The 13,926-nt window shown below is 51.9% G+C and overlaps 6 protein-coding genes across 6 annotated transcripts; 2 read left to right on the top strand and 4 right to left on the bottom strand.

Annotated features, from left to right (window-relative positions):
* Positions 1-1,147: 1,147 nt before the first annotated feature.
* On the bottom strand, positions 1,148-2,206 carry PG994_012959 (uncharacterized protein; the record flags this gene model as incomplete). The annotated part of the gene is made up of 3 exons (XM_066864368.1): positions 1,148-1,480; positions 1,597-2,121; positions 2,195-2,206. The coding sequence occupies 3 exons, from the start codon at positions 2,204-2,206 to the stop codon at positions 1,148-1,150; spliced, it is 870 nt and encodes a 289-aa protein (XP_066709329.1).
* A 3,755-nt stretch (positions 2,207-5,961) lies between these two features.
* Positions 5,962-7,879, top strand: PG994_012958 (methylenetetrahydrofolate reductase 2; the record flags this gene model as incomplete). Its single annotated transcript, XM_066864367.1, has 2 exons — positions 5,962-7,660; positions 7,713-7,879. The coding sequence occupies 2 exons, from the start codon at positions 5,962-5,964 to the stop codon at positions 7,877-7,879; spliced, it is 1,866 nt and encodes a 621-aa protein (XP_066709328.1).
* Positions 7,880-8,449: 570 nt separating this feature from the next.
* Positions 8,450-9,088, bottom strand: PG994_012957 (uncharacterized protein; the record flags this gene model as incomplete). The annotated part of the gene is made up of 3 exons (XM_066864366.1): positions 8,450-8,629; positions 8,682-8,938; positions 9,073-9,088. The coding sequence occupies 3 exons, from the start codon at positions 9,086-9,088 to the stop codon at positions 8,450-8,452; spliced, it is 453 nt and encodes a 150-aa protein (XP_066709327.1).
* A 1,231-nt stretch (positions 9,089-10,319) lies between these two features.
* On the top strand, positions 10,320-11,724 carry PG994_012956 (DHH family protein; the record flags this gene model as incomplete). Its single annotated transcript, XM_066864365.1, has 2 exons — positions 10,320-10,489; positions 10,659-11,724. 2 exons carry the CDS (start codon positions 10,320-10,322, stop codon positions 11,722-11,724), a joined length of 1,236 nt encoding a protein of 411 aa, XP_066709326.1.
* A 189-nt stretch (positions 11,725-11,913) lies between these two features.
* Positions 11,914-12,854, bottom strand: PG994_012955 (uncharacterized protein; the record flags this gene model as incomplete). Its single annotated transcript, XM_066864364.1, has 2 exons — positions 11,914-12,101; positions 12,155-12,854. The coding sequence occupies 2 exons, from the start codon at positions 12,852-12,854 to the stop codon at positions 11,914-11,916; spliced, it is 888 nt and encodes a 295-aa protein (XP_066709325.1).
* A 4-nt stretch (positions 12,855-12,858) lies between these two features.
* Positions 12,859-13,514, bottom strand: PG994_012954 (uncharacterized protein; the record flags this gene model as incomplete). The annotated part of the gene is made up of 3 exons (XM_066864363.1): positions 12,859-12,984; positions 13,043-13,297; positions 13,494-13,514. 3 exons carry the CDS (start codon positions 13,512-13,514, stop codon positions 12,859-12,861), a joined length of 402 nt encoding a protein of 133 aa, XP_066709324.1.
* Between the last annotated feature and the right edge of the window lie 412 nt (positions 13,515-13,926).

Below are 13,926 nucleotides of genomic sequence, written 5' to 3'. Positions count from 1 at the left end.
GGTGGAGTGCGGGGAGCAGGCCCGACATTAATAATCGCCCATTAGCCATTGACGTTACGGTAGAGCGCAGGGGGAGTCACTTTTGAGCGCCGCATTCCACTGGACTTAGCACTATCATAACCGGCTACGGAACGGTATGCCCATCCCATTTCTAGCCGCTACCACTGCGACCTCCAGCGAGGAAAAGACGCGACAACGCCGCCGACTGCCGGAGTTGTTGTTGGGATTCATGTCTTTTAGTGCTGACATGCATTTCTTAACACATCCCCTCGCATCACCTGCCTCGTCGAGAATGGGCTACGAGGCTAGAAAAGCGGTGGAAGCGAGCTGCCAATTGGGGCTGCTGATGTTTCCATCACTATACCCGAGTGGATATTATGTAAATTCAGTATTAATGATAACCTGTGTCTCTCAGATCTCTGCCCACATGCGGGCAGTGCATAAAACGATTTCGCGTGGACGGTTGACGGTTGATCTTCGTCGGACTGTTTTGTTTTATGAGGTCCTTGCCCTCGCTCAGGAGGTCGTTTACTAGGTTAGCGGAACGTCTGTTTGCTACGGGCGGCCCGTCATGACCCAAGGAGCTGGGTTTGGCGTGTGCGTAGTCCATGCCTGTGCATGTTTGGGTTGCATTGCGATGGACTTTAGCGGCTAACCCTGGCCTCGGTCCTACCGTCCTTAAGTAGTCGCTATCGGGTCCTATGTAGCAGTAGTTTCAATAGTGAGCTGGGCCTTGCGTGCAGTGGCCGCTTGACTCACTGTTTAGATGATACTGAGATGAGATTCAATTTGTAATTGAGTAGGTATGTAGGTATCAACAGGCGAAACTTTGGTAAGTCGCAGCATCTGCCCATTCTTTCGTCAGGTATTGTGCTAATAAATCTACATAGTCGTAAAATCAAATGCTTCCCATATAACCCACCCATATACTCCTCCTTAGCGCCGGGCTTTGCAAATAGACCAAATCGAGAATTATAATTGCCGCACTGGCAGTGCAGGTCCTTTGAATAGTAAAGTCGAATAAACAAGCATCTCCATTCGACAGCAAGGCTTCCATCTATGCCCGCATGTACTTCCTTGCACATGCTTGGGAAGCGCTTGCCGTTGTGTTGTGCTAGTTTTGACCGAGGTCCGCGGTGCGAGCTTGTCAATCGTCGAGGCGAAATGCGGAGTGAGTCTCCTGTCCGTTATTCGGAATGGTCAGTTTGGATTTGCTTTGCGGCCCTGGCTTCAGATAGCAGTTGCCGGGCGCGCTCCCATCCAGCGCCGTCTCTCGGTCCGTCCAGCCCGGCACGAACGTCACGCCGGAACACGTCTTGTTGCGGTTGGACGTCGTGTTGGCAAAGTTTCTCCGACGTGTACTTGGTATAGCTGGCGCACGCGTCGATGCAGTCGTCGAAGTCGGCGACGAAGAGCCCTTGCAACGGGCCCATTGGTGTTTCCTTGTTGCACGCAATCTGGTATGATGACAGGTCGAAGACTGAAAAGCATAGCGCGAATCCAAGTGGTAAGCTCATGGGTCTACGGAGTAGCGATAGCACTAGAAACGCGACAATAGTCCACGAAATGGGAATATAGCATGATGGCTGCGCTTACATTTAGAAGTATAAGTCGTCCCTGAAACCCCAGTCGAATTTGACGAGCAGCCCCAGTTATCGCATCGTAACTGCCTCCTGCAGCGCCGGAAGAGGAAGAAGAAGAGTTGGTCATGTTGGCTCGGAGGGCAGCCAGATCCGACTCGGCCGTATTTGCCCGATTGGCTTCCACGCCCGTGCCTGCGGCCAGCCCAATAACTGCGGCGGACAGAATGGCGATGATGACCGCCAGAACAAAGACCACCACCGAGCAGCCCAGGATCGTATGCTCCTTCTTGCGCCGCGCTCCAAGGTCGGATGGTAGCGATCCATAGCCCGTAGTGTCGTAATTTTGTGTTGACGGCAGTCCCATAGGAGACATCGCATAGCCAGGGTAATTGTTGTACATGATCGAGTCCTCCCTCTTGAATACGGGCGGCGATGGCTGCTGTGGCACGTATCCATGGTTGATTGTCACTTCTGGTGCCGTTGGCGGTGGATGATACTCGGGGATGGCAGGTGGAACTGTCTCCGGAGCCTCATCATACTGTTCGGGGAGGCACGAGGTAGTCAGCATAAGTCAAATGCGTGTTACTGGTGTTCAGCATCATTGATCTTACTCTGGGTGCCATTTTGGCAGTCTTGGGGCGCCAGATAAGGCGGCAATACCAAGAGAATAGCTTCCCTGCGGTTCGCAATGCGAGAAGCTTGTCTCTGGGGGCACAGCGCGGCAGAGGGTCTATAAGACGGGAGGGAAAAAGACAACAAGTGGGGAGTCGGGGTGGCTGGGTGGAGTTTCTAGGACTCTTCAACGGCAGATGCTAGCCTGCTGGTCCTGGCAGAGGAGGGTCAGGCCGTGTCTTGATCAGGACTTGGCCCCCCGATGCACCTAATATGCGGCCTAAGCCTGTCGTTGCTGCAACGGACTCGACCTTTAGGGATGGACAGAGAGGTGGCCCAGAATCCGAAACCTGGCGACCCTCCTATGTGTGTAGCTGCATCCTTCGTGTGCGGCTGACTGGAGTAAATTGCCTACAATCTTAAGATTGGATAAAAGGCAACGTGTAGTGGGACTACCAGGGGGGCTTGCAGCAACCACCAAGAGAAACGAGTATCCCGAGAAGATATGTATAAAGCAGTCAAATATATAGGTTAGTACTTATCAGGTTGCGAGATCAACAGTAGGTCGGCGGCCATCAAGAATGTTCTTCAGTGTGAATGAATGAAAAACAAGAGAGCGGCGGCGGCATTATAAGACACACTGTTTGCTCGCTCACTCGCTTGACGGGCACCCTGTCGACACTTACTGAGCAATCGTAGGAAAGTCATGCAAGGCTCTCTGCGGACAATGGACACGTACGGCACAGCATGATCAAATATCAGTGTCCCTGTGAGTTGATTGGAGCCAGCCGCCAGAGGTGTTACATCGCGCTTGCTGTTGCAGTATAGTGCTGATGGGCGCCGTATAGTAACTGCCGCATGCTCCCTTGCATTGCTTCAATTGAACGAGCATGGTCGGCGAGGTCAATCAAAGCAGTTAACCTACAGGATCCCGTGAACCTAGTACATGATCTCCAATATGGTATTAGGAATATGCAGGGAATTGGATACCCCCTTTTGAAACGATTCATATTGCCTGCTCAGTCCCCTTCACCCATCTGGCTCTCATTTGGGGGTTTTGGCCCCGAAGTTGTGGGCAGATAGATGCGACCAAGATTCTGGAAAGAGGGGAGCCGCTGTACCTTGTGTATCCACTCATCCATAACTCCGTGGTAACTGATATTTAATACATCTCAAATTCGCCATAGGCAGCATAATTGAACCAGCGAACAGGTTGTGTACAGGACTACATATACTTCCCAACTTGACTACTGTCATCAATGGTTCTCTCGAGGCTTGTCGCGGAAGACGGCGGGCAGGCTCTGAGACGCGCAACCCAACCGGACGGATGAGCAAGGAAAATAAGCACCACACTAACTTTAACCGCCCCCATTGTCCATCGTGTCCCAGCCTAAGCCATACGACATGCAACGTACCAGAACCAAAGCTCGCATTCTGTTTCGTCCAAGAACGGGCTTAGCAGAAGGAGTCGATAGAATGATAATGCACAGACTCTCACTCCCCACTGAATACTAAGATGAGAATGGCTGCAGGGCTGAGTGGATAATTGGCTGTCAGTCTCCGTACTGTATTTCGTAGTATGATGTAGCTATTACTAAACTTGCCAGACCAGATCATGTTCTACGATTCACACTCTCAGGGCCTCCGTGGATTTGCTTTCCTTGAATTGAGGGCAAATTTGCTAGGTTCCTAGAAACCCCAAACACATTAATCCGCCTACCCGAGCCTTCGAGGCTTTTAAGCCGCGGGAACACCGGTTGAGCTCACGTCAGCGCGCTCTTATTAATATATCTGGCGTACGGGTTGTGTACACGAGTTATTATGTCGTACATACATGGTTGCAGCGAACGAGGCATGGTCAGTAGGAGTGATTTGGGGGAGAGTAGCAGACTACACATGAACCGTGGCCATGTCGCGGACGCTTTTCTACAATTCTCGAGACGTTACACGCAGATGGCAATTGTTCGACTTGAACCAGGGTACCTATGCTTGGTGGTGTTATTCTGGCTCGTCCCGTGAAATTGAGATTTTCCGGGCGCCATGGAGAAAAAGGGCGAGACACAGGACACTTCCCGTCTGGGTTATGAGTCCATCATACCTATGCATAAAAGTTTCCTGCATACGTATCCTGAAATGAGACGCCGCAAACTGTGATGGCGGCTCGACATACTCCAAACATGAGAAGACGAGGTTGTGAAAGGTTTCCCATTCTAAGCGATCACACGAAAGAATACAGGGCAGATAATCGGTCGAAGCAACGTTTGCGCAGTGGCTTCAGAATAGCAAGCAAGCCAGCGGAACTTTGTGGTTCATCGCGACTCAACTCAAAAGCAATTCCATTCACATGGTTGTCGAGTTTCCTCAACTGTTTCTGATGGGTGGTGTCGAATGTTGATGCAGGGTGATACTCTATGTGGCGTGGTATTCAACTGGTGCTTGGCTGGATCAATCGGTGAACCCTTCACACCGACAGACTTCTGCAACCCAACCAACGTGTCCTGAGGTTGGTTGGCTCACTTGGAGTCAAGATGCGATCGACCATGAGCAATGTCCTACATCATCGTAGACCAATGTTGATATTTTCGCTATCTTGGGCATCCCGTCCATTAGTAACACCGCAATGGGCCACGGATACACAAACAACGGGGTCATCCGTCTTGCTGGGCGAGGCGGGGTGGTGTTGCCCACTCAGCATCCAGCACGAGAATATGAGGGTGGACAGCGAGGGAACCGCGGGGTTGAATGGACCCCTCTTTTTCCCCTTGACAGGACTTTAGGGAGGGAGGGGGATGATGAGGGGCAGAGACATGGTGAGCTCGATTGGCGGGCTCCAGAAACCAGGATCAATCTTGTATTGGATTCAATGTGAGCTCAGTGATAACACCGGGAAAACAACAACAACAGCCATATAGGAACCGAGGCAGGTGACGCGGTCTGCAAAATGTGGTGTATCTGCCAATGGAATCAGACTCTTTTGCACTCCAGCGATGCTCGGAGTAAGTGTGAGAGGCTCCTGCAGATTGGATGACACCAAGCAGTCGTTCGGTTTCGACGGACTCTCCTTTTCTTAAGCTACAAACCAGGTACGCATTTGCACGATTCAGCCAATGAAGCCTCCGCCAGAAGTCGGCGCCGATTCTCTCCACGGACTCTTACTGGTAGGGCTCTCGAAGGAAGGTATGGAAATGGAAGGAAGAAAGATCCAGGGCTTGAGTGGGTTAGGTGAAGTTAGAGTAGACAATGTACAGTATGGTAGTACCCTGGAATCCATCAAGCGATAAAAGTCGCCGGCGATCCACTCGCCCTCCGGTCGTTCAGAACGACTACCTGCCCGTCCCATTAATTCCCCAATCTCGAACTTTTGCATAACCACCTCCTTCACTTGCTCTTGATCAACCAACTACGTCCTCGATGTGCTGGTGAGAACGGAGTGCTTCATCACGAACCTCGTGTGTCAAACCGCAAACCGACCGGCTTCTCGTACTCGGGAGTCTGAGAGCAGGGTGCTGCTTCAGTTCACTTCAGATTGCTTTTAGGTATGGTCCAATTGCAAGCCCTCAATTTGATTGACCGGCATCGGCATCGTCCTCGTAGCCGTACTCGTAGCTTGCTGCCAATGTAAATTTGCACGCAGGCTTTCTTTTCTCCCGCTAACTTTTTTCCTTTCTATTCTAATAGTTTGGATCTCTAGAATAATCCATTCCTTAATTAAGTCGTTACTCGTCGACCAATCCAACGAGTTCGCACCGACGCTGCCGCCGCCAAAATGCACGTCCACGAGATGGTCGCCGAGGCCGAGAAGACCGGCCACCCGTCTTTCTCGTTCGAGTATTTCCCACCCAAGACCGCCCAGGGTGTGCAGAACCTTTACGACCGCATGGAGCGCATGTATGATTTCGGTCCCAAATTCATCGACATTACCTGGGGCGCCGGTGGAACGACGGCCGATCTGACGGGAGAGATTGTTACTCAAGCCCAGACATACTTCGGGCTCGAGACCTGCATGCACCTGACATGCACCGACATGGGCGAAGAAAAAGTCAATGACGCATTGGCAAGGGCATACAAATCTGGCTGCACCAACATTCTGGCATTGCGCGGCGACCCGCCCCGAAACAAAGAGAAATGGTCCGCCACCGACGAAAACTTCCGATACGCTAGGGATCTTGTCAGCCATATCCGCCAAAAGTACGGAAGCCACTTCGATATCGGCGTGGCTGGCTATCCCGAGGGTACAGATGACAACAAGGACGAAGAGCAACTGCTCGATCATCTAAAGCAGAAGGTTGACCTGGGTGCCTCTTTCATTGTTACCCAGATGTTCTATGATGTCGACAACTTCATCCGCTGGGTTGGCAAGGTCCGGGAGAGAGGAATCAACATCCCCATTCTCCCTGGCATCATGCCAATTGCGACCTATGCCAGTTTCATGCGTCGAGCTAAGCACATGCAGTGTAGAGTTCCCGATCACTTCATGTCTGCACTGGAATCCGTTAAGAACGACGATGCGGCTGTCAGAGAAGTTGGCAAGGTGCTGGTTGCGGATATGTGCCGTAAGATCATAGCGGCTGGTATTCCCCATCTGCATTTCTACACGATGAATCTGGCCCAGGCTACAAGACTGGTATTAGAAGAGTTGAACTGGATGCCCACAACGACGCGCCCACGGAAGCATGCCTTGCCCTGGAAACAATCTCTGGGCCTTGGTCGCCGTGCCGAGGACGTGCGTCCGATCTTCTGGCGTAACCGCGGAAAGTCGTACGTGGCGAGAACACAGGACTGGGACGAGTTTCCTAACGGTCGATGGGGTGATTCCCGCTCTCCAGCCTTCGGTGAGCTGGACGCATATGGCATCGGACTTACCGGCACCAATGAATCGAATCGCAAGAAGTGGGGAGAGCCTAGGTCGGTGAAGGATGTCGCCGACCTGTTCGTGCGTTACATTGAGAAGGATATCGACAGCCTTCCTTGGAGTGAAGCACCCCTCACAAGCGAAGCCGAGTCAATCAAGCAAGATCTGATTGACATCAACAAGCGTGGACTGCTCACCATCAACTCGCAGCCCGCTGTGAACGGCGCAAAGTCGTCCGACCCTGTCTATGGTTGGGGGCCGCCCAACGGATATGTGTACCAGAAGGCCTACGTCGAACTGCTGGTGCCGCCAGCACTCTTTGAGAAGGTCCTCCCCCGTCTGCATAACCACCCAGACATGTCATACTACGCTGTGACCATGACGGGCGAGCTTAAGTCCAATGCACCCTCCAAAGGCCCCAACGCCGTAACATGGGGTGTTTTCCCGGGCAAGGAGATCGTGCAGCCAACCATTGTCGAGAGCATCAGTTTCCTTGCATGGAAGGACGAGGCCTTTAGATTGGGCCTTGACTGGTCGCATTGTCATGATGCCGACACCCCCAGTCGTGTCTTGATTGAAGGCATGGTGAATGATTGGTATCTCATCAACATCGGTAAGTTCGCGCAGTCTCAATACGAATTTCGTCCTGCTAATGGTCCCTATAGTGAATAACGATTTCCACTCCCCACGGGCTATCTTCGAGCTCTTCGAAGGGTTATCAGTGGATGATCTAGACAAGGAAGTGACTATAGAGGCGACGGCGAATGGAGTTCACCAGCCCGTCTCCGGTACCGAGACCAATGGTGCCGCAGCGGTTGCGGCTACGGCGTAAATGCATTTCATCTAGGGCCAACGGCATTCTTGGATTTTCAACAACAAGCATATATGATGGGCGTTTTTTCAACGGGGTCCTGAATTTTCAACAAAAATTTACGAGGGCATGCAGCGGGAGCTTGGCGAACAGGGTCAGGCTCGAACATGGTGCATTATCTCAACGATACCCCGGGTGTGAAAAGGAAGGAAACGGACAGGTGGTTTTTATTTTGTTACAACACAAGCATTACAACGACATAGTCTTGGAGGAGAGCAAGCCTGAGTCAGCCATTGGTAGTTTAGATTGTTCATAGCAGGTGGCTTCCATACAAGTGGTGGTCAATCGGCCCCCAATAGTACCTGGGCCAAGGAAGTTCTGATAGTCTCAACACTGAATTTCTTCAGCATGCTGCTTTCGGCATGCTACGCTCATTTCTCGCTGTCACTGTTTCTGCTTGACTCGTAGGTGCCGTCCGTCTTACTGATAGAAATCATTTGACTGTGTGCCCTCATCACTGTATCATTATGATTTAGTTGCTGGTTAGCGGCGGCGAGTCCACCTCTCACCCCCTGGCCGCCGTTGGACCCCCTAGCCGCCGCTGCCGACGCTGCCGGGACCGCAGACCCCCTTCCGCTTCCTCGGATCGAGATCAGAGACTTTGTCTACACTTGCATGTGCTTGGACAACGACAGCACACATAAGCTGGGTCACTGCATTTGGGCCTTGTACCCTTATGCCTTCCCGGAGCCGCCATTCGCCCAGGAGAATCTCGTTCAGGAACAGTCTCCAAAGATGTAAGATGAATCCAATATCTATTCACCGCCGAGAAGAACCCATATGTGCCGGATATAAAAGTGTTGTACCAGGCGTTGGAGACTTTCTGCCGGCCGCTCTCGTCATCATCCTTGGTGCTCGTATCAGTGGTGACCTTCTCGGCGAGGTTGGCCTTCTCCTCATCGGCTTGAAGCGTCGCATCCGAGCTGGCGGCATTGCCGACCATGTGACAGTTCTCCTTCTCGCCAAGAACGTTGCTGCCGACCTCGTCCATGTCATGGGGCTCGTGATGGCCCATGGTATCTAGAGAGTGGAAGGGCAGAGGTTAGCCAGAACATATGCTACCCGAATGAGAACAGCAGCAACACCCGGCCTCACGCACAGGGAAGAAAGGGGATAAGATGGGCCAAGCTTGGCTTGATGGTGTATTTGCTTACCTTGGTTGCCGTGCATTCTCGTTTCTCTGTGTCGTTTTGGTCTTGGAAGGGCTCTCTTGGTTACTTCGTCTTTGGCGATCTTGTCCAAGGCAATGATTGTCCTTGTAGTCTAGCCAGGTCTTGGCCTGTTGTAGGGATAAAGGCCACATAAATACTCATGAAAAGGCCTATTATGTAGCCATCTGAGCACGATAGAGGTAATAGAGCGGATAGGTGTACAGCAGTCGTGAGGTTGGATTAGGTTTCTGACTATCTAGATGGGTCGGATGATGAGCAAGAGAGGTGGCCATATTTCCTAGCACGATACTGTTTACGTGTCATATCTACATCTACAGCCCCTTCACTTCACCTCCAGTAAACTTGTTAACCCCGAAGCGATGTGCAGTTCGACGACCCCTTTTCACCAACTTCATATGGCTCACAACTATGATGTTTCCAGACGGATAAAGTTTGTGCTACGATGACGGGAGGAAGAACTATCCACCACGTCCCATCGCAAGCCTGCGACCAAGCATCCAGTCAGCCTTTACTATACGATGTGATTGAGAATGGCCTCCCGGAAACGGCGCTGATTGCCAATTAGTGAATGCTCATCAGCAGGCCCAATCTGGTTGCGTTCGTCCATTTTAAGTCTTCCGGGGTTTCGCAAATAGGATTGGAAAGGTGAATGGCTACAATTAACACCAATAACGGTCAACTGGAATTACGAGGGGGAAAAAAAGGAAAAAATCAAGGCAACAGCAGTAAATCGAGAGCTCGGTCAATTTGACTCGGTAAAGAAAGGGATTCTCATGTGGTTCTGCGTTTGCTGTTGTTTGCTTTTATTTACTTCGGTGGTTGTTGTAGTGATTGACGACGGTGCGTAGGAGACAATGGGCGCCATCATTGACGTCACAAAAGCATCGACTTCCGCTAAATCCATCGCACCTTGGCCAAAATTGCATCGGACCATCCCGTCTATGAGGACAGTATTCGTCACCAGGTAACTCTCAGTACATCAAGTACGCAAAAGCAGGACAAATTCAACTAACCTTACTTCCTGGGTTTTCCAAGAGTAATAACCAAGATATATATGCTCCATGTGTCCTCGAAATACTTTGCAGAGGGTCCTGACGCCTTGCCGACGTTATGTAAAATTTTCAATCTCCGGTCCTCAAACCAGACTCAGTTGCAGCACTAGGCAAAGTCCTTTACGCAGAGGCTTCTACTCGGCTTCTGCGGTGAACGCCAGCACCACAACCGCGAAGATGAAACGAAGCGCGCCATCTTCCAGCACGTCGGGCCCAAAGACCAAAAAACCTCGTCCAGAGGTGCCCGAGTACCATTCGACTCCTTCCGTGAGAGACGAGGCAGGCGAGATCATTTGGCCGGCCCCATCGGCTCAGATTACAGCTGCACGAAATTTCATCAATGAATGGTATGTTCTGTGTCGCACCTCACTCTGCCATGGGTTTCTGACAGTGCCCTTTTTCCGCAGTGCTGCAGCGGGCAAGAAAATCTCTGATTATCCCTGACAAGGATGCCGATGGCTTGACCTCGGGGGCTATCCTACAGAAGACTCTAATCCTGCTTGGCCTAGCTCCCAGTCTTATATCCGCCCATCTGGTTCAGAAGGGGAGTAATATACACGTTGAAAGCGAACGAAGTATTATGGCATCCTACGAGCCCGAGTACATATTCGTGCTGGACCAGGGGTCGCGAAAATCCGCTCCCGTCATTGATGGCCCCCACAAGGCCCTTGTCATTGACCACCACTTCGCTTTGGATGACGACTTCCCTCAGGGCTCGGAGCATGTGACGGCATGCCACTCTCCTCCAGTAGCCACAAGCTCGCTCCTGACGTACCATTTATGCTGTGAGCTCCACGAGAAAGTTGCAACGGCGTGCGGTTGGTTGTGCGCCATGGGTACTCATGGAGACCTGGGTAATAATGTGAAATGGGAGCCCCCTTTCCCAGATATGAGAGCCATATTCAAGTCATATACGAAGAGCGCGGTTAATCATGCCACGTCTCTGATAAATGCCCCTAGACGAACATCAACTTACGACGTCCCAGGGGCATGGAAGGCATTGATCTCAGCTAAATCACCTAAGGCGCTCGCCAACAATGCCACTCTCCTTTCTGCCAGAGTTGAGGTGAACGCTGAAGTTGAACGCTGTACTCATACTGCACCCAAGTTCTCAGGAGACGGCAGGATTGCTGTTTTCCGAATCAATTCGGCGGCCCAGATACACCCAGTTATTGCGACTCGATGGGCTGGCTTTCTGCAATCACCAAAGCTCGAAGTGATTCTCGTGGCCAACGAAGGATATCTCCCTGATATGGTGAACTTCTCTTGTCGCGTACCACGGAGCGCAAGGACCCGTGAGCCTCCGGTGAACATCATTGAAGTTTTGAAAGACATCGCGAACAAGGCTACAGACCCAACTCTTCGCGAACGTCTCGGGGAGTCATTCGCTAGAGGTCATAAGGAAGCTTCTGGAGGCGTTGTCCCCAGGAGAGAGTTTGAAGAGCTCATTGAAATCCTAGAGATTGGCAAAAAGCCGGAGGGGAGCAGCCCTGCCAAGGCGAAAGCAAAGAAATCAGCGCCCAAACAAGCCAACACATTAATGAACTACTTTGACAAGCCGGAGGATGAATCAGAGGCCTAGTCAGCCTCATCCTGATGTCACCAGTGAGGCAGTCGGTACGTGGTATCCAATCACGTCCTCTCGCGGGCGATGCGACGGAGTGTCATGAGCAGCTTGAATACCACAAGGCAATCCCGAGGTGCGCCCCTCTAACCCTACGCTCCTGAGCCAACTGTCTTTGCCTTTCTGGTGATAGGCCCTCCTCTTTGCTTATGAGGCCTGGCTCAAACTCCGTCGCAGTTTAAATAGTCTCGTCGGTCGTACCTGCTTCTTAGAGTGGTGTGACTCGTAACTTATTGTTTCTCTGACTGACTCGGGCTCGATGTGGGATTGGGGAAAGAAGCCGACCTTCCCATCCTTTGACATTCCGCTCCAACACCATTGACCTTGACTAAGCCCTACATTTGGTTAGCGATCTTCGGCTTTCATGAACGAGCTTGGCATGACTCACAGCTCACGTTACGTATCGTGGCTCCTTTATCGAAAGTGAGCCACCCTGAGCCTGGGTCACTGGGTTCCCATTTCCATCTGGCCGTGACAGTCACGCCGTCATTATTCATGCCAGGTATACGGACATCGCCCTTGCGTGGTGGTAACAAAGACACACACCTGGCTGGGATAGATCCACGGGCGCCATCATGCCAACCCACGCACTGTTTACCACCCCATTTCCCAGGAAACTCTATTCCAATGATGCGAGCGCCTTGCATAAATTGCAGGGTCTTCTCACCATCAGGTCCGACATTTTGACGGTCACCCGGGCGAACGAGATGGTCTGTGATCGCAACAGCAGTAGGTAGTATTCCAAACGAGGTTGGTTCTGCTTCTGCCAATGGATTGGCAGCTCGGGGATTCGGGAAAACCAGATCGAACCCCCCTAATCCTGGATCGTCGGGCGATGCTCCTCCATACGCCACTGGAAAATCATCTCCTCGGGCAACGGTTGGGGATGACGGGCTAGATGTCGGAATAGCTGCTCTGGTGTGGTAAAGACTGTGGCGTCGGACTTGCAAGGGGTACGTCTTTCTTGCAAGCAAAAAACACAACCGTATCTTGTCATATGTGCAGATTCCGATGGCAAATGCGATTTGTAAAGGAACCTTAATCGGTACCTGACACCACATGCCCCAAGGCCACCACTCACTGTTCATTCGATTAGCATTTATGTTGGCTCAACACGACGGTGGACTTCTCACACTTTGGATTGCTGTCCATCTCGATCTCGGACAGTGTATGCCGATACTTGCAATCAATACAACGTGCAACCGTCACTTTATTGCCCTGACGTGCGTATGGTCAGCTAAATGGGCATGATACCTACACCGTTGGGGATCCTTACCTGTTCCAAGCTGGCTATGGTGGCTGCCTGCCCTCCGCCTTCCTTGAAAATGAACGCACCTTCGCAGAAACCACCCAAGATCTTGAAACTGCTCTCCGTACCGATGGTGCAGTTGGCTCGCTTCGCGTACCATGGTTCATTTTCGGTCTCTGATGCCGGTATTGCCACTACACATTCGCGAGAGACAGCTTTAACCTCGCCTGCAAGTCTTGAGGCGTTCCTAGGGGGATTTCTGGGCTTGAAGTTGGGAACACACTGAAGTAACGAGTAGGCAGGGGTGGTATTTTGGTTGTGTCGTTGGGTACTTGAACACAGCCTTTCGTCGTCGACAGGTGACTGCTTGCATCTGAGAACACTGAAGTCCGATAGGAAGTCAAGCCTGGGCTAGTGAGAGCAGCCGAGTCGTACTCGGACAATGCCGAGCTCTCCAATGTATCGCGAGTTGCCCTACTTGGAGCGGGACGGTCTGCATGCTTGTGGGGTGGTGTGCCGCCCTCCGGGATCGCCCCCGCCTGACTCGATAAGCTTGTTGACAGCTGCTCTCTGACCCACTCACTTATCCGCGGGGTCGACGACATATACGCCATCTTTGGGCCTATTTCAGCCTGCGATGGACTGGTTTCTTGACCATTGACATCGGTATGTGCAGGCGAAGACCGGCCGTCCTTGTTGAGATTCGGTCGTGCCGGCTGGAGCGGGCTAGGGTGAAGAGGCCATTGGTCGCTGCGCCTTGAGGAGATCGATGACCTAATACTCCCTGAGGATGTCGCGGACGACGTGTGAGACCTCTTGGTAGTCGTTATCTCTAATGCGTGGCCGCCTCCAGATACACTTCTACCACCAGTGCGTGTTGAGTTGGTACGCTGCGAGTCACGCCTAGAGGT

The sequence above is a fragment of the Apiospora phragmitis genome (assembly GCF_038363925.1).
Source record: "Apiospora phragmitis strain CBS 135458 chromosome Unknown utg000011l:1.0-3236445.0:1.0-3240683.0, whole genome shotgun sequence".
In the NCBI taxonomy this organism is placed as follows: Eukaryota; Fungi; Ascomycota; class Sordariomycetes; order Amphisphaeriales; family Apiosporaceae; genus Apiospora; species Apiospora phragmitis.
Note: the sequence above shows the minus strand (reverse complement) of the source record. Positions and strands in the feature narration are given on the sequence as shown.